The sequence below is a fragment of the Enhydra lutris genome, unplaced genomic scaffold (genome assembly GCF_002288905.1).
Source record: "Enhydra lutris kenyoni isolate GAN:26980312 unplaced genomic scaffold, ASM228890v2 scaffoldscaffold81, whole genome shotgun sequence".
NCBI lineage: Eukaryota > Metazoa > Chordata > Mammalia > Carnivora > Mustelidae > Enhydra > Enhydra lutris.
Genome location: NW_019154165.1, coordinates 4,261,990 through 4,286,869, shown reverse-complemented (window position 1 = coordinate 4,286,869; position 24,880 = coordinate 4,261,990). Strand labels below are relative to the sequence as shown.

The following is a 24,880-nucleotide window of genomic DNA, read 5'->3' as shown; positions in this document are numbered from 1 at the left end:
GGGCTAGTATCCAAAATCTATAAAGAACTTATCAAACTCAACACCCAAAGAACAAAGAATCCAATCAAGAAATGGGCAGAGGACATGAACAGACATTTTTGCAAAGACATCCAGATGGCCAACAGACACATGAAAAAGTGCTCCACATCACTTGGCATCAGGGAAATACAAATCAAAACCACAATGAGATACCACTTCACACCAGTCGGAATGGCTTAAATTCACAAATCAGGAAATGACAGATGCTGACAAGGATGCGGAGAAAGGGGAACCCTCCTACACTGTTGGTGGGAATGCAAGCTGGTACAACCACTCTGGAAAACAGCATGGAGGTTCCTCAAAAAGTTGAAAATAGAGCTACCCTATGACCCAGTAATTACACTACTGGCTATTTACCCTAAAGATACAAATGTAGTGAACATTGGGCATGTGCACCCAAATGTTTATAGCAACTGTACACAATAGCCAAACTATGGAAGGAACCTAGATGTCCATCAACAGATGAATGGATAAAGAAGATGTGGTGTACATATATACAATGGAATACTACACAGCCTTCAAAGGAAACAAAATCTTGCCATTTGCAATGACATGGATGGAACTAGAGGGTATTATGCTTAGCAAAATAAGTCAATCAGAGAAAGACAATATATGATCTCTCTGATATAAGGAAGTTGAGAGACAGCATGGGGGGTTGGGGGAGTAGGAAAAGAATAAATGAAACAAGATGGGATCAGGAGGGAGACAAACCATAAGAGACTCTTAATCTCACAAAACAAACTGAGGATTGCCGGGGGAGGGGGCTAGGGAGAAGGTGGTGGGGTTATGGACATTGGGGAAGGTATGTGCTATGGTGAGTGCTCTGAAGTGTGTAAACCTGGCGACTCACAGACCTGTACCCCTGGGGCTAATAAAACATTTATGTTAATAAAAAATTTTTAAAAATAAAAAATGTAAAATAAAATTTAGTGTGGCTTGAGCACAGTAACTGATTTTAGATGAAAAGTGTGCGTAGTTGGAGATGAGGTTGTTAAGGTGGGTTGGGAATGTATCATTAAGGCCATGAATGCCATGTTCAGGAATATGAATTTTATCACTGGGTTAAAGAGGTTCTTTTTGGGCTGGGAAGTGGCATTATCACATGTGTTTTTAGAATATCACTTTTGGGTCATATTCAAACATAGGACTAGAGAGACTAGAGGTAGGGAGGCAAGATAGGAAACTGCTGATGAGAAGGATCTAAATTAGAATACCAGCAGCAAAGAGAGACAGAGTCAAGAGATGTTAAAGAGTGGAGTGGACATTGCTTAGATATGTGGGTGTGAAGGAGTCCATGATGTTGGTGAAAAGACTCACTGAAATACTCTATAGAGTGGAATAACAAGATTGGGAGTGAAATAATGAAATGTTGCTGGTAAAGAACAGTGGTGAGTAGGATCAATGGCTTCTCAGAAGAGTGTTTAGACACTATGTAGTAGACAAATGGATTCTGGAATGAGATGGATGCAAATTGCTGCTCTGTCATTTAGAAACTATGTGGATTGAGCAAACTACTTACCCTCTCTGAGCACCCAATGACTTCACTACAAAATGGATCTCAATTTACCTATCTTAAATGGGAAGTGATAAGAATTAAAGGTGTATGGATTCACATCCACTTATGACAGCAAGAATTAAAAAGATAACAAGATATAGAAACAACCTAAGTGTCTGCTAACAGATGAATGAAGAAAATATAGATATATAATCACATATATGAATATTATTCAGCCTTAAGAAAGGAGGCTATCCTGCCATTTGCAATGATATGGATAAAACCTGGAAGACATTATGCTCAGGGTAACAAGGTAGACACAGAAAGGAAAAAAAACTGCATGATATCATTTATATGTGGAATCTTAAAAACTCAAATACACAGACTTGCATTGATTTTGTAGATAGCTTTGGATAGTATGGACATTTTAACAATATTAATCCTTCCAATACATGAACACAGAATATCTTTCTATTTATTTATGTTTTTCTCAATTTCTTTCATCAATGCTTTCTAATTTTCAGTGCATAGGTCTTCAACTCCTTGGTTAATTTTATTCCTAAATATTTTTTGATGCTATTGTAAATGGGATTTTTAAAAATTTCTTTTTCTTTCTTTCTTTTTTTGATAGTTCATTGTTAGTATATAACACAATTGAATTTTGTATGTTGATTTTGTATCCTGTACTTTGCTGAATTTGCTTATTAGTTCTAACAGTCTTTTTTGGTGGAGTCTTTAGAATTTTTTATTTTATTTAAAAAATATTTAATTTATTTATTTGAGGGAGAGAGAGAGAGAGAGAGAGCGGTGCACAAGCAGGGGGAGAGGCAAAGGGAGAGAAGAAGCAGGCTCCCCACTGAGCAGGAAGCCTGACCTAGGACTCAATCCCAGGACCCTGGAATCTTGACCTGAGCTGGAAGGCAGATGCTTAACAAGTTGAGCCAACCAGGACCCCCTAGGATTTTTTCCTATATAAGAGCATACCACCTACAAACAGACAATTTTACTTCTTGCTTTCTAATTTGGACACTTTTCTTTTTTTCTTTTTCTTGACTAACTTCTCTGGCTAGGAGTACAGTACTATGCTGAATAAAAGTGGAGGCAGTGGACATCCTTGTTCTTGATCTTTCTAAGATCAAGAGCTTTCAGCTTTTCACTTTTGAGTATAATATTAGCTGTGGGTTTGTTATATATGACCTTTATGATACCAAAGTACATTCCTTCTATATGTAATTTGTTGAGAATTGTTATCATGAAATAATATTGATGAATATGCTTTTTCTGGATCTATTGAAAAGATCATATAATTTTTATCATTCATTCTACCAATGTGATGTGTCCCATTTATTGTTTTATTTATACTGAACCATATTTGTATCCATCCTAGGGATAAATCTCACTTGACCATGGTTCAAGATTCTTTTAATCTGCTGTTGGATTCAGTTTTCAAGTACTATGTCAAGGATTTTGGCATCTATATTCACCAGGGATACTGGCCTACAATTTTCCTGTTTTATATTGTCTTTCTTTTTCTGGTACCGATGTAAGGCTGGCCTCATAAAATGAGATACGATTGTTCCTTCTTCTTAAAGTTTTTGGAAGGGTTTTAGAAAGATTGGTATTAATTCTTCATTAATGGTTGGTAGAATTCTCCAGTGAATATATTAGACTGTGAAGCTTTTCTTGGTTGGGAGGTTTTTGGTTGCAATCCATCTCCTTACTCATTATTGGTTTATTCAGTTTTTCTATTTATAATTCAGTCTTGAGAGCTTGTATGTTTCTAGAAATGTATCCATTTCTTCTAGGTTATCCAACTTGTTGGAATTTAATTGTTCACAGTTGTCTCTTTATGAATCTCTGAATTTCTGTTATAATGTCTCCTCTTTCATTTTTAATTTTATTTAAGTCTTCTCTCTTTTTTTCCCTAGTCTAAATAAATGTCAATTTTCTTTGTCTTTTTTAAAAAAAGATTTTATTTATTTATTTGACAGAGAGAGACACAGAGAGAGAGAAGGAACACAAGTGGGGGAAGTGGAAGAGGGAGAAGCAGGCTTCCTGATGAGCAGGGAGCCCGATGTGGGGCTCGATCCCAGGACCCTGGGATCATGACCCAAGCCGAAGGCAGACACCCAAGGAGTGAGCCACCCAGACGCCCCTTCTTTGTCTTCTTAAAAAAACACTCAATTTCTTTTATTTTTCTATTGTTTTTCTGATCTTTATTCCCTTTATCTCTACACTGATATTTACTTTGTCTTTCTTTCTGCTAACTTTGACATTATTTTTTTTTCTTTTTTTAGTTCCTTATGACGTGAAAGCTAGGTTGTTTACTTCTGATTTTTTTTTCCTTAATGTAGGCATTTGACACTATAAACTTCCTTCTTAGAACAGTTTTTACTACACTGCATAAGTTTTGGTGCATTGTGTTTCCATTTTTGTTTGTCTCATGATAATTTTTTATCCCAATTTGATTTATTCTTTGGCCCACTGGTTTCTTAGGAGTGCATTATTGAATTTCCAAATAGTTATAATTTTTCTATTTTTCTCCAGCTATTTATTTCCAGTTTCATACCATTGTGGTCAGAAAAGTTACTTGGTATGAATTTAATCTTCTTAAATTTGTTAAGACTTATTTTGTGGCCCAACATATAATCTATCATGGAGAATATTCTGTGGTGTTCAAAAAATGTGTATTCTATTGCTGCTGAATGGGACATATGTCTCTTAGATCCATTTGGTCTATACTGTTGTCCAAGTCAGCTATTTCCTGAATGATCAATGCATTTTTAAAAGTAGAGTATTAAAATCCCCAACTATTATGTTATTGCTCTATTTCTCTCTTTAATTCTGCTAATATTTGCTTTACATATTTAGGTGCTTCGATGTTGGATACATATATATATATATATATTTATAATGGTTATATTCTTCAATAAATGACATAATTATTATTATATAATGACAATTTTTATCTCTTGTGACAGTTTTTGGCCTATAGACTATTTTTCCTTATATAAGTACTGTTACTCTTGCTCTTTCTTGACTACCATTTGTGTGAAATACCTTTTCTACTCATTCCCTTTCAGCCTATTTGTGTCCTTACTGCTAAAGGAAATCTCTTGTAGACAAAATATAGTTGAATCTTATTTTTTTAATCTATTCAGTTGCTCTATGTCTTTCATTGGAGAATTTAATCTATTTTCACTTAAAGTAATTGTAGGCACACTTCAGATATATTGCAGATTTGGCTCCAGACCATTGAAATAAAGTGAACATTACAATTAAAGAAAGTCAAGTAAGTACTTTTGTTTCCTAGTATGTAGAGAAGTTCTGTTCATACTACACTGTACTATATTAAGTGTGTGATGACATTTTGTCTAAAAAGACAATGCTTATACCTTAATTAGAAAAAATACTTTACTGAGGGGACTCTGAGTGGAAAGGAAAGACCATAAATGAGAGTATGAAAAATAAGTATACTTGTAAAAATCAGTCAAGGGATTCACAAAAGGAAGAATGTAAAATATGATACCAGATACCTAAAACATGGGGAGGAGAGGAGTAAAGGATGGATTCAAACTTAAGTGACCACCAACTTAATATGGATTGCTATATGCAGAAGGGGTTATATACAAATATAAGGTAAACATATATCAAAACCCACTAATAAATATGAAAAAATAAAAAGAAATTAATCCAAGAATATCACTAAAGAAACCCAAGGAACCATGAAAGAGAGAAAAAGAAGAAAGGACCAGAGAAAAACTATAGAAACACTCACAAAACAATAACAAAATGGCACTAAGTAGATATCTATCAATAATTACTTTGAATTGAAATGGATTAAACGTTCCAATCAAAGGACAAATGCTGGCAAAATGGATAAATTTTTTTAAAGATTTTATTTATTTATTTGATAGACAAAGATCACAAGTAGGCAGAGAGCCAGGCAGAGGGAGAGGGAGAAACAGGCTCACCGCTGAGCAGAGAGCCCGACGTGGGGCTCGATCCCAGGACCCTGGGACCATGACCTGAGCCGAAGGCAGAGTTAAATTCCAACAATTTAACCCACTGAGCCACCCAGGCGCCCCAGGCAAAATGGATAAAAAAAAAAAAAACAAGACCCATCTATATGCTGCCTATAAGAAACACATTTCAAACCTAAAGACACTTGTAGATTAAAAACGAGGGGATGGAGAAATATTTATCATGCAAATAGATGTCTTATACTAAGATTCTCTTATGCTTTGCCTTGCTGTTTTTATTTTATTTTTGATTTATTTTTAGTTTTAATTATTTTATTTTATTTCATTTTCCTTCCCTTCTCCTATGTTCATTTGTTTAATTTTTTTAAATTCCACATATGAGTGAAATGATATGGATTTGTCTTTCTGTGACAAATTATGCTTAGCATAATACCTTCCAGTTCCATCCATGTCATTGCAAGTGGCAAAATTTCATTCTTTTTGACTGCTGAGTAATATTTCATTATGTGTGTGTGCATATATGTGTGTATATATGTATGTATGTATGTGTGTATATATATATGTGTCTGCGTTATATATATGTGTGTATATACATACGTGTGTGTGTGTATGTGTATTAATCTTCTTTATTCATTCATCTGTTGATAGATATCTAGGCTTTTTCCATATTTTGGCTATTGTGGACATTGGTGTTATATAAACATTGGGGTGCATGTGCCCCTTCAAATCACTGTGTCTGTATCCTTTGGAAGAATACCTGGCAGTGCAATTGCTGGATTGTAGGGTAGTTCTATTTTTAACTTTTTGAGGAACCCCAATACTGTTTTACGGAGTGGCTACACCAGTTGGCATTCCCACCAATAGTGTAAGAGAGTTCCTCTTTCTCCACATTCTCACCATTTGTTGTTTCCTGACTTATTAATTTTAGTTATTCTGACCAGTGTGAGGTGCTATCTCATTGTGGTTTTGATTTGTCTTTCCCTGCTTCTGAGTTATGTTGAACATTTTTTCATTTGTCTGTTAGCCATTCATATGTCTTCTTTGGAGAAATGTCTCCATATCTTTTGTCCATTTTTTTAAAATTGGATTGTTTTTTAGAATGTTGAGTTGTATAAGCTTTTTATGTATTTTGGATACTAACCCTTTATGTGATACATCATTTGTGAATATCTTCTCCAATTCCATAGCTTGCCTTTTAGTTTTGTTAATTGTTTCCTTTGTTGTGCAAAAGCTTTTTATCTTGAAGTCCCAATAATTCATTTTTGCTTTTGTTTCCCTTGCATCTAGAGATGTGTCTAGCAAGAAGTTGCTGTGTCTGAGGTCAAAGAGGTTGCTGCCTGTATTCTTCTCTAGGATTTTGAGGGATTCTTATCTCACATTTAGGTCTTTAATCCATTTTGAGTTTACTTTTGTGTATGGTATAATAAACTGGTCCAGTTTCATTCTTCTGCATGTGGCTGTCCAATTTTCCCAACACCATTGGTTTTCCATTGAATAGTCCCTCCTGCTTTGTTGAAGATCAGTTGATCATAGAGGTGAGGGTCCATTTCTGGGTTCTCTATTCTGTTCCATTGACCTATATGTCTGTTTTTGTGCCAGTACCATACTGTCCTGCTGATTACAGCTTTGTAATACAGCTTGAAGTCTGGAATTGTGATGCCACAAGCTTTGGTTTTCTTTTTAAACATTCCTTTGGCTATCTGGGATATTTCCTGGTTTCATACAAATTTTAGGATTGTTTGTTTCAGCTCTGTGAAAAATGCTGGTGGCATTTTGAAAGGGACTCTATTGAATGTATAGATTTGTTTGGGTAGCATAGTCATTTTAACAATATTTGTCCTTCCAATTAATGAGCATGGATGATTTTTCCATTTCTTTGTGTGTTCTTCAATTTCTTTCGTAAGTTTTCTATAGTTTTCAGAATAAAGACACTTTACCTTTTTGGTTAGGTTTATTTCCAGGTATCTTATAGTTTTTGGTGCATTTTAAATGGGATCGATTCCTCTATTTCTCTTTCTGCTGTGTCATTGTTAGTGTATAGATATGGAACTGACTAGTGTACACTGATTTTATAGCTTGTGACTTCGGAAAAATAGGCTTTAAAACAAAGACTGTAGCAAGAAACAAACAAGGACAGTGTATAATAATAAAGGGGAAAATCCAACAAGAAGTTATAACATTTGTAAATATTTATGCACCTAACATGGGAATAACTAAGTATATAAGACATTTAAAAACAAAGAAAGGAACAAATTGATAGTAACACAATAATACACAATAACACAATAATAGTAGGGGACATTCATATCACGGACAGACAATCCAATCAGAAAACCAACAAGGAAATAATGGCTTTGAAGGATACAATGGACCAGATGGATTGAGCAGATATATTCAGAATACCATCCTTAAACAGCAGAATACACATTCTTTTCAAGGGCACATGGAACATTCTCCAGAATGGAACACAAATTATGCCACAAGACAAGTCTCAACAAATTAAAAAATATTAAAGTAATACCATGCATATTTTCTGACTACCACACTATGAAACCACAAATCAATGAAAAGAAAAAAATCTTTTAAGAGCACAAACACATACAGACTAAATAACATGCTACTAAAGAATGAATGGGTCAACTAATAGATCAAAGAAGAAATTAAAAAATTACATGGCAACAAATGAAAAAGAAAACACAGCAGTCCAAAAATCAGTGGGATGCAGCAAAGGGAGTTCTAAGAGGGAAGTTTATAGCAATATATGCCAATCTCTAGGAGCAAGAAAAATTTCAAATAAACAACCTAACTTTATACATAAAGAAGCTAGAAAAAGAAGAATAACCAAAACCAAAACCTAAGGGGAAGGAAGGAAATAGTAAATATTTGAGTAGAAAAAAAAAAGATACAGAAGCTTAAACACACACACACACACACACACACACACACACACACACAGCTGTAGAACTAATCAATGAAACCAGGAGCTGTGTCTTTGAAAAGATAAGCAAAATTGATAAAACTTTAGCCATATTCACCAGGAAAAAAAAGAGAAATTACTCAAATAAAATCACAAGTGAGAGGGGAGAAATTGGAACCAACACCACAGAAATACAAACAAATGTAAGAAAATATTATGAGACACTATATGCCAACAAACTGGACAACCTAGAAAAAATAGGTAAATTCCTATTTATATATATATATATATATATATAAACATATAACCTACCAAAACTGGAGCAGGAAGAAAGAGAAAACTTGAACAGACCAATAACCAGCAAAGAAATTGAATTCAGTTATCAAAAAACTCCCCCAAAACAGAAGTTCAGGACAAGACAGCTTCATAGGCAAATTCTACCAGACATTTAAAAAAGATTTGATACCTATTCTTCTCCAGATATTACAAAAATAGAAAAGGAAGGAGAACTTCCAAATTCATTCTATGAGACCAGCATTACCCTGATACCAAGACCAGATAAAGACAGCACAAAAAAAGAATCACAATCTGACATTTCTATTAAATATAGATGCAAAAAAATCTCAAGAAAATACTAGCAAATTGAATACAACAATACTTCAAAACATTCATTCACCACGATCAAGGGGAATTTATTCCAAGGATGCAAGAGTGATTCAATATTAGCAAATTAATCAATGTCATACATCACATCAATAGGGGAAAGGACAAAAACCATATCATCATTTCAATAGATCCAAAAAAGACATTTGACAAGCACCAATCCATTCATGAAAAACAAAACAAAATAAAATCTCAACAAAGTAGGTCCTGAAGGAACATACCTCCACATAAAGGTCTTACATGAAAAACTCACAGTGAACACCATACTCAGTGGGGAAAACCTGGGAGCTCTCCCCCTAAGATCATGAATAAGACAAGGATATCCATTCTCACTGCTTTTTTAAAAATTTTTTTATTTAAAAAAAAAAACTTTATTGAGATACAATGTCCATGCAAGAAAATGTATCTACTTTAATTTTTAAATTTTTTTTTATTTTTTAAATTACTTTTCAGTGTACTAGAATTCATTGTTTATGCACCACACCCAGTGCTCCATGCAATATGTGCCCTCCACAATACCCACCACCAGGCTGGCCCAACTTCCCACCCCTCCCTCTTCAAAACCCTCAGATTATTTTTCAGAGTACATAGTCTCTCATGGTTCATCTCCCCCTCCAATTTCCCTCAACTCCCTTCTCCTCTCCATCTCCCCATGTCCTCCGTGTTATTTCTTATGCTCCCCAAATAAGTGAAACCATATGATAATTGACTCTCTCTGCTTGACTTATTTCACTCAGCATAATCTCTTCCAGTCCCTCAATACTTTTTTTAAAAAAGATTTTATTTATTATTTATTTGACAGAGAAAGACACAGTGAGAGAGGGAACACAGGCAGGGGGAGAGGGAGAGGGAGAAGCAGGCTCCCCACTAAGCAGGGAGTCTGATGTGGGTCTCATTCCCAGGACCCTGGGATCATGACCTGAGCTAAAGGTAGATGCTTAATGATGGAGCCACGAGGTAACCCCATTTTCACCACTTTTACTCAATATAGTAATGGAAGTCCTAGCCACAATATTCAGACAAGAAAAAGAAATAAAAGGCGAGGAAGAAGTAAAATTTCACTATTTGCAGATGCCATGCTACTATATACAGAAAAACCTGAAGACTTTACCAAAAACCTGATAAATTCATAAAGTTGCAGGATACAAAATCAATGTTCAGAAAAGTCAATGCATTTCTATATAATAGTAATGATGCAGCAAAAAGAGAAATTTAAAAAACAATTCTTTTTAAAATTGCACCAAAAATAATAAAGTACCTAAGAATAAATATAGCCAAAGAGAAGAAAAACCTGTACACTGAAAACTACATAACATTAAAGAAATTAAAGATGACACAAAGAAATGGAAAGACATTCCATACTCATGGACTGGAAGAACAAATATTGTTAAAATGTCTACACAACCCAAAGCCATCTAGAGATTTAATGAAATCCCTACCAAAATACCAGTAGTATTACTCACAGAACTGGAAAAAATAATCCTAAAATTTATACAGAACCACAAAAGACCCCAAATAGCCAAAGCAATCTTGAAAAAGGAAAACAAAACTGGCAGCAGCACAATTCCAGACTTCAAGTTATGCTACAGAGCTCTAGTAGTCAAGAGAGTATGTTACTGGCACAAAAATAAGTAGATAGATCAATGGAACAGAATGGAAAACCCAGGAATAAATGCACAATCGTATGATCAAATTAATCTCCAAAAAAAAGGAGGACAGAATATACAATGGGGAGAAGATAGTCTCTTCAACAAATGTTGCCTCTAAAACAGGGCAGTTATATGCAAAAGAATGAAAATGGACCACTTTCTTACACCATATTAAAAAAAAAACTCAAAATGGATTAAAAATCTAAATGTGAGAGCTGAAACCCTAAAAATCTTAGAAAAGAACATAAGCAGTAATTTATCTGACATCATTTTTTCTAGGTATGTCTCCTGAGGCAAGGGAAATAAAAGCAAAAATAAACTATTGGGACTACATCAAAACAAAAGCTCCTGCACAGTGAAGGAAACAATCAACAAAACTAAAAGGCAACCTGCTGAATGGGAGAAGATATTTGCAAATGACATATCTGATTAAGGGTTAGTATCCAGGGGCACCTGGGTGGCTCAGTGGGTTAAAGCCTCTGCCTTCAGCTCGGGTCGTGATCCCAGGGTCCTGGGATTGAGCCCCACATTGGGCTCTCTGCTCAGCAGGGAGCCTGCTTCCCCCTCTCTCTCTGCCTGCCTCTGTCTGCTTGTGATCTCTGTCTGTCAAATAAATAAATAAAATCTTTAAAAAAAAAGGGTTATTATCCAAAATATATAAGAAACTTATACAACTCAACACCTAAAAACCAAATAATACAATTAAAAAATGAGCAGAAGAAATGAACAGACATTTCTCCAAAGAAAACATACAGATGGCCAACAGACACATGAAAAGATGCTCAACATCACTCATCATCAGGGAAACGCAAATCAAAATTACAATGAGGTATCACCTCAAACCTGTCAGAAGGGTGAAAATTAAAAATATAAGAAACAGCAAGTATTGGTGAGGATGGTCAGAAAAAGGAAATCTGTGCACTATTGGTGGGTGTGCAAACTTGTACAGCCACTGTGGGAAACAGTATGGTGTTTCCTCAAAGAATTAAAAATAGAACTACTCTATGATCCAGCAATTACACTACTGGGTATTTATCCAAAGAATACAAAAACAATAATTCAAAGGCATACATGCACCCTTATGTTTATAGCAGCATTATTACAAGAGTAAAATTGTGGAACCAGCCCAAGTGTCCCTCAACGGATGCATGGATAAAGAAGTGTCCCTTGATAGATGAATGGATAAAGAAGATATGGTATATATGTGGAATATATATAATGCAATATTACTTATCCATAAAAAAGAATGAAATCTTATCATTTGCAATGATGTGTTTAGAGCTAGAAAGTATTATGCTAAATGAAATAAGTTACTCAGAGAAAGACAAATACCATATGATTTCACTCATATGTGGAATTTAAGAAACAAAACAATCCAGCAAAGGGGAAGAGAGAGAGAGAGAAACAAACAAACAAAAAGAACAAGTAACAGACTTTTAACTATAGGGAGTAAACTGATGGTTACCAGAGGGGAGGTGGGTGCAGGAATGGATAAAATAGGTGATGGGGATTACAGAGTACATTTGTTGTGATGAACACCAGGTGTTGTATGTAAGTTTTGAAACACTATATTGTATACCTGAAACTAATATAACATTTTATATTAACTATTTTGGAATAAAAAGCTTAATAAATAAAAGAGTATTGCTTAAAAATGCTAAACATCATCTGAGATTCCAGCAAGTCATAATCCTTATGCTGGAGAAGGCTCTGGCCTTATTTTTGATGACTGCTGACTGATCAGGGTGATGGCTGCTGAAGGTTCAGTGAGCTGTAGCAATTTTTTAAAATTAGACAATAATGAAGTCTGCTGAATTGATTGACTTTCCCTTTTACATGCCATTTCTCTTTAACATGCAATACTGCTTGATGGCATTTTACCCACAGTAGAACTTTCAAAATTGGAGTTGATACTCTCAAACCCTGCCACTGCTTTATCAACTAAGCTTATTTAATATTCAAAATCCTTTGTTGTCATTTCAACAGTCTTTACAGCATCTTCACCAGTAGATTCCATCTCAAGAAACCACTGTCTTTGCCCATCCATAATAAGCAAATCCTCATCTGTTGAAGTTTTCTCATGAGATTGCAGCAATCCAGTCACTTCTAACGCTATTAAGAAGCTAAGGATATACCTCAGTACTGACCTTCACGTTCATCCAGGGAAGAAGTATAAAAAACTGTTCTTTCTCGCAGCAAGCGTTTTGAAATTGTGATTGGTTTGTGCCTTCTTGCTGTCACTCGAGGTGGAGGCACTGGGGGTGTAGAACTTTCTTCAGGTGGACCTGAATAGATCTGTAAAAGGAGAATATTTTGAGGAAACAATTAGAAAGACCGAGTTTTTGTCTCCCTAATTCTAACTACCCATTGATGCCTACCAACATTACACCTAGGGTTTGCCATAGCAATTCTAATATGACTAAAGGAATTGGGATTTTTAAAATCACTCCAGCTACCAACAAGTGTTTAGAAGTCTCCTATCATGTTTAAGACACAGTACCTGGCCCTTCACAATGTGGAGGAAAGAATGCAAACAAAAACTGCACAGTCAATCCTGGATTTTCACTTACTCCCTGGAAAACCTTAGGCAAGTCACCTCCTATCTCTGAGTTTTAGATTCCTCATCTGTAACATAGGGAGAGCACAACTACCTCATACGGTGTGATAAGAATCAAGTGAAAAGGGTAGTCAAGGTACATTGTATGGGTAGGGGTTGGTTGTGGGGGGTTACTAAAATGCACCCAATATTTCTGAAAGGATACCAAGGAAATTGGTTAAATTGTTTGCTTCAAGACAGGAATAATAAGTGGCTGAGGAAAGGATGGCGGTAACTTATTTCTTACTCCTATATCATCTTGATCTTTTAAAATTTCATACCATGGACATATTATTCAAAAAAGAAAGGGTGAGACAAACCATGGGAGACTGTGGACTCTGAGAAACAAACCGGGGTTTTGGAGGGGATGGCGGTTGGGGTTTGGGTGAGCCTGGTAGTGGGTATTAAGGAGGGCACATATTGCATGGAACACTGGGTGTGGTGCATAAACAATGAATTTTGGAACACTGAAATAATAAAATTAAAAAAATAAGAAAGGGTGAAAACAAAATGTCTTATACATTGTAAAAAGTGCTGGACAAATAAGGGAGAGGGTATCATTACAAAAAATTTTTAAAGATTTTATTTATTTGACAGAGAGAGACACAGCAAGAGAGGTAACACAAGCAGGGAGAGTGAGGGAGAAGCAGGCTTCCCACTGAGCAGGGAGCCCAATGTGGGGCTCGATCCCAGGAGGCTGGGATCATGACCTGAGTCAAAGGCAGACGCTTAATGACTGAGCCTCCCAGGCACCCCATTACAAGATTTTTTAAAGCAGGGTCCATGACCAGCACAGAGCTCAACATGGGGCTTCAACTCATGACCCTGAGATCAAGACCCAAACCAAAATCAAGAATCAGATGCCTAACTGACTGAGCCAACCAGGCACCCCTAAATGATTACAATTTTTATATAGTGTCATATGTATTTGAAACCTTTCTTGGCTCTGGGGGCACTGAGCTTTTGGCCAGAGTGCACATACTTTGGGAGGACACACACATGGTGAGGGAGGAAGGCAACAAATGAAATCAACCCAAATGATTAGTGCAAAAAGAAATGCCAGAGACCAATATTGTATCAGGCTGCAACGTCACAGAAATTACATGATTGGGAACACAAGGAAACCCTGTGTAAAAGCTGAGCAATGGTAGAAAACATTGCAAGCACAATCACAAGGCAATACACGTCTGAATGTCTCATGGCATAGGAGAGAGAATATGACATAGTAGCAAGCAGATAAACTTTGAGGCCATACAGTTTCAACACCAATAGTAGTAATATTCTAAATAATTACCATTTTGTGAGTATATGTTTATGCACTATAGGAGTTGTTAAGAATATCTCTTGCTGGGGCGCTTGGGTGGCTCAGTGGGTTAAAGCCCCTGCCTTCAGCTCAGGTCATGGTCCCAGGGTTCTGGGATCGAGCCCCATATCGGGCTCTCTGCTCAGTGGGGAGCCTGCTTCCCCCGCCCCCCTCTCTGCCTGCCTCCCTTCCTACTAATGATCTCTGTCAAATAAATAAAAATCTTAAAAAAAAAAGAATATCTCTTGCTATTTATCAAACACACCATGGACTTTGTACTGAGTGTTTCATTTACCTGGAGTGCTCTTCCTCCAGATATTCATATAGCTTGCTCTCTTAATTTCAGTAGGCTATGATCAAATATACTCCTCTCAGTGAGCCCATACCTCCCTGTATGCAATGCGTCCTACCCCCCTTTTTTTTCTCCTTAGCATTTTTTATTACTTCCCAACAAAATATATTGTAATTATTCATTTTTTTTTGTTTTTGTGTCTGCCACTCTAATCTATTGTAAGCCATAGGGAAGTACATTATCATGTTCACTGTTATATCTCCAGCAACTAGAAGACTGACTGGAATTGCTGAGTCAAAAGAAAAACACATTTAAAATACTGATATAAAAGGCCAAACTGTCCTCTGAAAACACTATAATAGCTACTTCCACTTCTAGTCAAGGTAGGACTACAGGTATTAGGTTTACATTTTCTGCAACTAATAATTTAACAACTAGAAAAAATACACATGACAATGGGCTTCAAGACATTGGAAATCTGATAATGAAAAACGGTGATCCATGAGAGACAGGAAAAAGAAATGAGGTGAGTCTCATGATATTCCCAGCTTATAGCATGGAGAGAGTCTGTAAGCCATAATTTATGGAGGAAAGCTCAGAGGGAGCCTATCAGTCAGCTTAAGTTGAAGACACAAGTTGCAAGTATGGAGAGGGCAAGAAAGAGAATTTTTCAGGGTAAAATATCAGAGAGAAGGTAGCTGCACAAAGAGCTCTGGAGAGCTGCAGAAGTTCTCTTTAAGACTTTAGCTGAGGTGTGATTAATACTTATGTGTGAGGAAAGAACCACACAATTGAATTAGAGGGACTGATTACCTAAGATCACACAGTGCCTAAAAGAATTCCAGCTCTCACCAGCCACAGTGGAAAATCAAATAATTAAGTGCTGTGGGTGGTGGGCACTGCAGAAGTGCATCATGCAGGCAGCTGGCCAGCTCCAGCAGCATGAAGGCTGAGTTGTGACTTGGGTGTCATCGTTCTTTTGTCTTAAAGTAGGTGTTTATCAGCTTAAAATTCCCTCTTAGAACTGCTTTTGCTGCATCCCCTAAGTTTGATACACTGTTTTTCCACCGTCATTTAATTCAAAATATTTATTTCCCTTTTGATTTCTTCCTTGACCCACTGGTTATTCAAGAATGTGTTGTTTAATCACCACATATTTGTGAATTTTCCTCCTGTTATTAATGCCTAGTTTCATAAAATTCTGGTCAGAAAAGATACTTGGTATGATTTTAATCTTCATACATTTGCTAAGGCTTGTTTTGTGACCTAGCATATGATCTATGCTTTAGAAAGTTCCATGTGCACTTGAGAAGAATGTGTATTCAGTTGCTGTTGGATGCAGTGTTCTATAAATGTCTGTTAGGTTCATTTGGTCTGAGGTATAGTTCAAGTCCAATACTTCTTTATTGATTTCTTATCTGGATGATCTATGTGCATTGATGAATGTGGGGTGTTTAAGTCCCCTACTATTATTTTTTGTTGTCTATTTCTCCCTTCAGATCTGTTAGTATTTACTTAATATATTTTTGTGCTTTAATGCTGGGTGCATATATACTTAAAATTGTTACATCTTCTTGAAAAATAGACTTATCATTATATAATGACCTTCTTTGTCTCTTGTTATAGTCTTTGGCTTAAAGTTTACCTTGTCTCATAAAAGTGTAGCTATCCCTGCTTTCTTTTTGTTTCCATTTGCACAGTATTATCTTTTTCCATCCCTTTATTTTGGGCCTATGTGTGCCCTTAAAGCTGAAGTGAGTCTCTTTTAGGCAGCATATTACTGGGTCTTATTTTTAATACAATCAGCACTCTATGCCTTTTGATTGAAATTTTTAATATACTTACATTTAATAATTATTGATAGGTAAAGATTTACTAATTATATCTTTTTTATTATTTGGATTATGCTATGTTAGTCACCATACAGTACATCATTAGTTTTTGATGTATGTTCCAAGATTCATTGTTTACATATAACACCCAGTGCTCCATACAATACATGCCCTCCTTAATACCCATCACTGGGCCAACCTATCCCCCACCCCATCTAAAACCCTCAGTTTGCTAATAATTGTTTTCTGGCTCTTTTGTAATTCTGCTGTTCCTTTCCTCTTCTCTTGCTGTCTTTGTTCTAGTGAACTGATCATTTTCTGTGCTGGTATGTTTTGATTCCTTTATCTTTTGTGTATCTACTTTTAGTTTTTGTTTTGCAGTTACCATGAGGCTTTCATAAACAAAAATATCAATATAAAAATCTCTTTTAAGCTGAGAACAAGTTATCTTTGATCACACACAAAACCTCAACCATTTTACACCTCTTCACATATTTTGATTTTGACGTCAAAATTTACCTCTTTTTTTTTAAAGATTTTATTTATTTATTTGACAGAGAGAGATCACAAGTAGGCAGAGAGGCAGGCAGAGAGAGAGGGGGAAGCAGGCTCCCCGCTGAGTGGAGAGCCTGATGCGGGGCTCCATAACACTTTTGTACTTTAACATTTATACTAAGGTTACAAAGTTAACATACTACCATATTACAGTATTAGAGTATTCTGAATTTGAGAATATACTTACCTTTACCAGTAGATTTTTTATTTTCATATATTTTTATATAACTAATTAGTGTCCTTTCATTTCAGCATGAAGAATTCCTTTCAGTATTTCCTGTAAGGCAGGTCTAGAGTTTATGAACTACCACAGCTTTTGTTTGTTGGCAAAGTCTTTATCTGTCCTTCATTTCTGAAAGATGACTTTTCCAGGTAAAATATTCTTGGTTGACAGTTTTATTCCTTCCACATTTTGCATATGTCAACCAACTCTCCCTTAGCCTGAAAGACATCTGTGGGAAATCTGCAAATAGCCTTATAATGTTCCCTTATAGCTTTTACTTTCTCTCTTACTGCTTTGAAAATTCTTTTCATTTTTCATTTTACATGATGTCTTGGAGAAGATTGTTTCAGGTTGAAATTTTGAAGCACTTGTTAGCTTCATAAGATTTCACAAGATTTCACAGGATTCTCTCCCCAGATTTGAGAAGTTCTCAGTCATTTCTTTTTTTTTTAATTTTAATTCCAGTTTGGCTAACATATACTGTTATATTCCTTTGAGGTGTATAATACAGTGATTCAACAATTCCATACATCACCCAGTGCCCATCAAGAGAAGTGTCTTCTTTAATTCCCATCACCTATCTCACCCATCTTCACCCACGTCCCTTCTAGTAATCATCAGTTTGCTCTCTATAGTTGAGAGTCTGTTGCTTGGTCTTTGTGTGTGTGTCTCCCTCTTTTTTCCTTTGCTCATTTGTTTCCTTTCTTAAGTTCCACATATGAGTGAAATCATGGTATTTGTCTTTTTCTGACTGACTTATTTTGCTTAGCATTATACTCCCTTGCTCCACCCTGTCATTGCAAATGGGAAGATTTTACTTTTTATGACTGAATAATATTCAATTCCATTTATATACCACATCTTCTTTATCCATTCATCTACCATTGGACACTTGGGCTACTTCCATAATTTGGCTATGGTAAGTAATGCTATAAACACAGGGATGCATGTAGCCCTTTGAAGTAGTGTTTTGTATTTCTGGGTAAATTCCCATAGTGTGATTACTGGATCATAGGGTAGTTCTATTTTTAATTTTTTGAGGAACGTCCATACTGTTTTCCACAGTGGCTGCACAGGTTTTCATTCCTACCAACAGGACACATGGGTTATTTTTTCTCCACATCCTCACCAACACTTACTGTTTGTGTTTTTATTTTAGTCACTCTGACAGGTGTGAGGTGATATCTCATTGTAGTTTTGATTTGCATTTCTCTGATGATTGATGTTGAGCATCTTTTCATGTATCTGTTGGCCATCTGGATGTCTTCTTTGGAGAAATGTCTGTTCATGTCTCTTGCCCATTTTTAATTGGATTTATTTTGTTGAGTTGTATCAGTTCTTTATATATTTTGGATATTAATCCTTAATCAGATATGTCATTAGCAAATATTGTCTCCCATTCAACAGGTTGCCTTTTAGTTCTGTTGATTGTGTCCTCAGCTGTGCAAAAGTTGTTTTTTTTTTTATGTAGTCCCAATAGTTTATTTTTCCTTTATTTTCCCTTGAAACAGGAGACATATCTAGAAAAATGTTATTATGGCCAATGTCAGAGACATTATTGCCAGTGCTCTCTTTTAGGATTTTTAGGGTTCCATGTCTCACATTTAGGTCTTTAATCCATTTTTAATTGTGTTATGTTAGTCACCGTACAGTACATCATTAGTTTTTGATGCGCTGTTCCATGATTCATTATTTGCATATGACACACAGTGCTCCATGCAATCTGTGCCCTCCTTAATACCCATCACCAGGCTCACCCATTGCTCCATTCCCCTTCCTTCTAAAACTCTCCCTTTGTTTCCCAGAGCCCATAGTCTCTTATGGTTCATCTCCCACTCCAGTTTCTCCCGGAGAAATTTTTCCCCTTCTCCTAATGTCCTCCATGCTATTCTTTATGTTCCACAAATAAGTGAAACTGTATGATATTGACTTTCTCTGTTAGACTTACTTCACTTAGCATAATCTTCTCCAGTCCCATCCGAATTGATGCAAATGTTGGGTATTCATCCTTTCTGATGGCTGAGTAATATTCCATTGTGTATATGGACCACATCTTCTTTATCAGTTCATCTGTTGAAGGGCATCTTGGCTCTTTCCACATTTGGCCTTTAATCCATTTTGAGTTTATTTTTATGCAGGGTATAAGAAAGTGGTCCAGTTTCTTTCTTTTCCATGTAGCTGACCAGTTTTGCCAATACCATTTGATGAAGAGATATTCTTTCCCTTTGGATATTCAGCCATTATTTCTTTAGATAAGCTTTCTCCTATTTTTTTTTTCTGGGATTTCTAGGACTTCAATAATTCACAGATCATTTCTTTTAATGGATCACACATTTCACATAGGCTATCTTTATTCTTTTTTGTTTTATTTCTGCTCCTCTGAATGTATGATTTTAAACGGTCTTCACTAAATCTTTCTTCTGTTTGGTCAAGTGTGATGCTGAAGCTCTCTATTGAATTCTTCAGTCACTGTTTCTTGAACTCTAGGATTTCCTTTAATGGTTTTTATTTCTTTTTTGAACTTCTCATTTTGTTCATGTATTTTTCCCCTAATTTCATTTAGTTGTCTATCTTTCTTCTCTTAACATTCACCTAATTTCTTTAAGATGATTATTCTGAATTCCTTATTGACAATTCCTGGATCTTCATTTCTTTAGGGTCAGTTATTGAAGTTTTATTAGTTTCCTTTGATGGTGTCATGTTTCCTCCATTATTCATGATCCTTGTGTCCTTGCATTGTGTCTGTGCATTTGTCCAAGTAGGCATCTGTTCCACTTTTTGTAAACTGGCTTCAGCAGGCAGAACCCTTCAGCAGTTAGCTCATTCTGAGATTCTGATGGGCCATCGGTGGTGTCTGTGGGGTGACTTGCTGCTGGAGTTCTTGGACAGGTATATCTGGTGTGTGGGTGAGTAAATGAGCAGGCCTGATGCCCAAGGGGGTGGGCCTGGAGCTTGGATTCACTGGGGTGGGCCTGGAGCTTGAGTCTGTGGTGATGGACCTGCAATCTGAGTTCATGTGGATGGACCTAAACCTGGACCTGGGTCCATGGGGGCTCACTAGGCTCAGGAGATTACTGGGATGGTCCTGGTATCTTGGTCCACAGGAACTGGCATGATGCTGGGTGGGCCAGGAGACTGGTTTCATAGCAACTGGCCTGGAGACTAGGGCCATGGGGGCTGGCTTGCTACTAGAGTAAGCCTGGAGTCTAGGACCATGGAAGTTGACCAGTAACCTGGGGTCTTGGGGGTCAGCCTGAAGATTGGGTCTATGAGGCCTGGTCTGGTACTAAGGCAGACAAAGAACCTGGGTCCATGAGAGTTAGCCTATAGGCTGAAGCTGCAGGTGTTGGCCTAGCACTGAGGTAGACCAGAAGGCTGGATCCACAGGACCCCCACATGGAGCCTGAGCCACAGGGACAATCCTGGTGTTGGAGCAGGCCAGGAGTCTGGGTCTGTGGGAGGTGGCCTAAAGGCTAGTTCTGTGGAAGCTTGCCAGTTCTGGAATCAACCAAGAGTCTGTGTGCACTGGAGCCCACCAGGAGCCTGGGGACATGGGGGTTGACTGTGAGTGGGTGGGCCAAAGCCTGGGTTTGTGGCAGCCTACCCATAGCCTGATGTCTTGGGAGCTGTCTAGGGGCATGGGATCTGGGTGATGGTGGTGAGGCTTGAGGAACTGGGTTCACAAGAACCTGCTAGGCCTGATGCTATGGAAACTTTCTGGGGCTACAAGAGTTACTTGGGACCACAAAAGCTAGAGGACACATGGGTGGCATAGGGGACTGGGTTTTAGGAGCCCACCAGGAGATTTGGGCCATGGAAAACACCCCAACCTGCAGGAATTGTTCTAGTCCTAGGGAGTGCCAGCTATTGGATCCATGGTGAAGTCAGATGCTCACTTTACTTTCCTCCCATGTGTCTATCTCTCCACTGGGCTGTCAGAGATTGCAGGAGGGGTGACAGAAATAACATAACAATCTTTCCTCCTTGGTGTGTCTTTTCTTATTTCTATGCTTCACCCAGGTGTTGCTATCCCTAACCAGGATTCCTTAGTTATTGTGAAGGTATTTTTGCATATAGACAACTGTTCAAATTTATGTTTCTGGGGAAGGACTGGTGCTAGAAATTCCTATACTGCCATTTGGCTGATGTCATTCCACAATCCCCTGGCCTCTACTTCTTCACAGCCCATTTGCTCCTCAACCTGGTCTCTGTCCATACCACTCTTGTAACTCTTTATACAATGATTACCACCAACCTTTTAACTGCCAAATCCAATGGTCCTTTTTCAATCCTTATTTTGACTTTGCTCCAGCATTTGACAGAGTTGACATTCCTGCTCTATAAATTCCTTAATCTTTACCTTTCTGAATGAACATATTTCTGCCTTTCTGAACACTGCCCAGTCTTTTTCACTGGCTCTTCCTAAATGTTGATCTTCCCCAAAATTATGTTTTCAGTCCTCTAATGATCTCATTTATCTAGACTCATTCTCTCTCTCTCTCAACACTTTAATCCACTCTCATGGTTTGCATTATGAGTTTTCTCTAATAACTTCTATACCAGTATATCTGATTACCTGCTTAATAGATGCCATTTGGATATCTCAACTTCAATATTCTGAAAATTAAACACATTTAATTCTTTCCTTATAACTGTTTATTACTCCAAAACAATGTTAATATCCAAGATAGAAATCTGAACATTATTATCCTTGTATCCTCCCTCTCATATCCCACATCCATTTAATCACCAAGTTCTATCAGTTATACTTCCTTAATCTCTCTAATATATCCTCTATGTTCACTGCCATAGTTTCATATCTCAACATGTCTCTCTAATATTACTACAATGGTATCCTGTTTTTCTGTGCCTCCTCTCACTTCTTCCTTTAATATGTCTACCAAAGTATAGATTGAGTGACCTGTATAAATTCAAAATTTAATTGTGCTCCTCCTCTGCTTAAAATATTTCAGTGACCCGGGCACCTGGGTGGCTCAGTGGGTTAAAGCCTCTGCTTTCGGCTCAGGTCATGATCCCAGGGTCCTGGGATCAAGGTCCGCATCAGGCTCTCTGCTCAGCAGGGAGCCTGCTTCCCCCTCTCTCTCTGCCTGCCTCTCTGCCTACCTGTGATCTCTGTCTGTCAAATAAATAAAATCTTAAAAAAAAATTCAGTGACCCTACACTATCTTTGGCATAAATTCTAAATTCCTTAGTACACAAGGTGTTCCATAATCTGGCCACTGCCTGCACTCTCCAGTCTCATCTTCCATTATTTCTATATTCATACTATAGTACAGTCATACTGAATTATTATAGTTCTTTACATATCATGTTTTCTTACTCTTTTGTGTATACAGAATTCTCTGTGCTTATAACACCATTCTTCTTTATGGCAGAGACTGCCAATTGCTTCTTAGTGTCTATCCACTCTTCTTGCTTTTATTCATAGAAGTCACTGAGTTTTAGCTGGGTATCCATGCCTACATTTTCTAGTCTCCTTTGCAACTAGGTAAGACCATGTTACATAACATGTACTTAAGTTATAGGTAATAGAATACAAGTGAAAATTATGTATGTAAACTTCTGGTACATGTTTTTATGAAGACATTTTCTTTATTCCATTCCATCTCTTTTCCCCCTTCTCTTTGGGTGGTACTGATGAGTACCAAGAGATTGAAGCCAAGTGGTGAGGAGAGCAGAGCTGCCCCACAAATTCTGGACTGTTTACCTCTAGACTTCTCCATGAGAGAAATGAACTTTTCTTTATCTTATTTATATCACTGAATGTGTGGTCCTTTATGTTACAGGAGATTAGCTTGTACTTTAATTTATCTACTCCTCTTTAACTTTCAGGACTCCAATCAGGCATTACCCAATGTATGAAGGCTTCTCTGACTCCCAAACAGAGATATATTCCCCTTCCTTGTGCTCTCATAGCATCTGATATATATCTTCATCACAGTAGTTATTATACAATATCCTGAATGTTAGCTGGTCCAAATTCTCTGTCACTATCATAAGTTTCCTAACAGTTAAGATTTTGTCTTATTCATCTTTAGAAGTAAGAGCCCTACTAGGGCACCAGACAAAAGTTAGTGGCTCAATGGCAGTTTTCGGAATTAATAAATGAATCTTGGCTGCCAGGCCCCTCAAGTCCTATTAAATAATAGAGCCTATTCTCACTTATTCCATCTCCAACTGCAATTGGGCAAAGAAAGCATGTTATATAGATTACTGACAGCTTTGATTTTGTTGGGGCTTTACCACTTACTAGCTAAGCAACCTCAGGCAAGGTACTTAAACTATATGAGCCTGACACTTGACACTCAGTTTGCATTTTGCAAACAGTTGCAAAATTAGGATAATGATACCATCTACTTTATAGGGTTGTTGTAATGATTGAATAAGAAGATATATGTAAAGAGCATAGTTTCAACACATGAGATACTCAATAAATTATAACTATTCTATTAGCAATCCTAAAAAGGACTTAAACCCATGTTTCCTTGGATAAGGGTGATAAGTAGCTGGGGCACGAGGGAAGTAGAGATTGGAAGAATAAGGGGTGAAGTGGTTATGTGCTAATCAAATCAGGGGATGTGAACTTGTTGGTTCCTTGAGGTCTCTGGCAGATTAAATGATTCCATTTCCTTCTTCCAGTTACACAAATTATTCACTTCTCATTTTAAAATCTCCTTCTTCACAGCCTGCTCTTCAAGGAATTACCCAGGCCCCAAGATGGATATGGGCTCACCAACGTCTAGGGTTTGTAATAAGAGCTTCCAAATTTACCTGTACAGGATGCAGGCTATAGTTCCTGTCTCCACCAAATAGACTAAGGCATTGGTTGGGAGTCTTTTGAGACCAGTTCTGCCAATGTGCCAGTAGGCAGAGCTCAGAAAAAATGCTTATTAGGCTTAAGTTCACACTCTCTCTAAGTGAGAAAAGTCTAGAAAAACAGAGAGGACGCTTCCTGCTGTGCATCCTCTCTAAAATTAAAACATGGCCTTTACAACCCTATAGTCAACATGGATTGCAACATCTTCTCCAAAGCTGGCCTGCAGAGGCAAACCTTGAAGAGAGGCTTTAATGTGGAAATACTGGCAATTACTGTGGTAAGAAGAATCCACTACCTCTCTCTGTTCTGTGGGCCCTCCAAAGGTCTCATTTCGCATCTCTTTTTAAATGAGCTTTAACCTATGTGTTACTGCTATTCCCAAAGAATTGGAGTAAATGGTCCTGCTTGCTCATTCAACTCTGGCCACTTTGGTCTCTTTGCTGTTCAACATGCCAAAAAACCTCTGCCTCAGGGCCTTTGCTGTTCAATATTCTT

At 37.1% G+C, this 24,880-nt stretch overlaps 1 protein-coding gene across 1 annotated transcript in view; it reads right to left on the bottom strand.

Moving 5' to 3' along the window:
- Positions 1-24,880, bottom strand: part of LOC111161014 (oligophrenin 1) — a 540,219-nt gene that overhangs the window by 70,353 nt on the left and 444,986 nt on the right. The window contains exon 20 of the mRNA XM_022524453.1: positions 12,894-13,041. Within this exon, the coding sequence (XP_022380161.1) occupies positions 12,894-13,041 (148 nt within the window). The remainder of the gene's footprint in view (positions 1-12,893; positions 13,042-24,880) is intronic.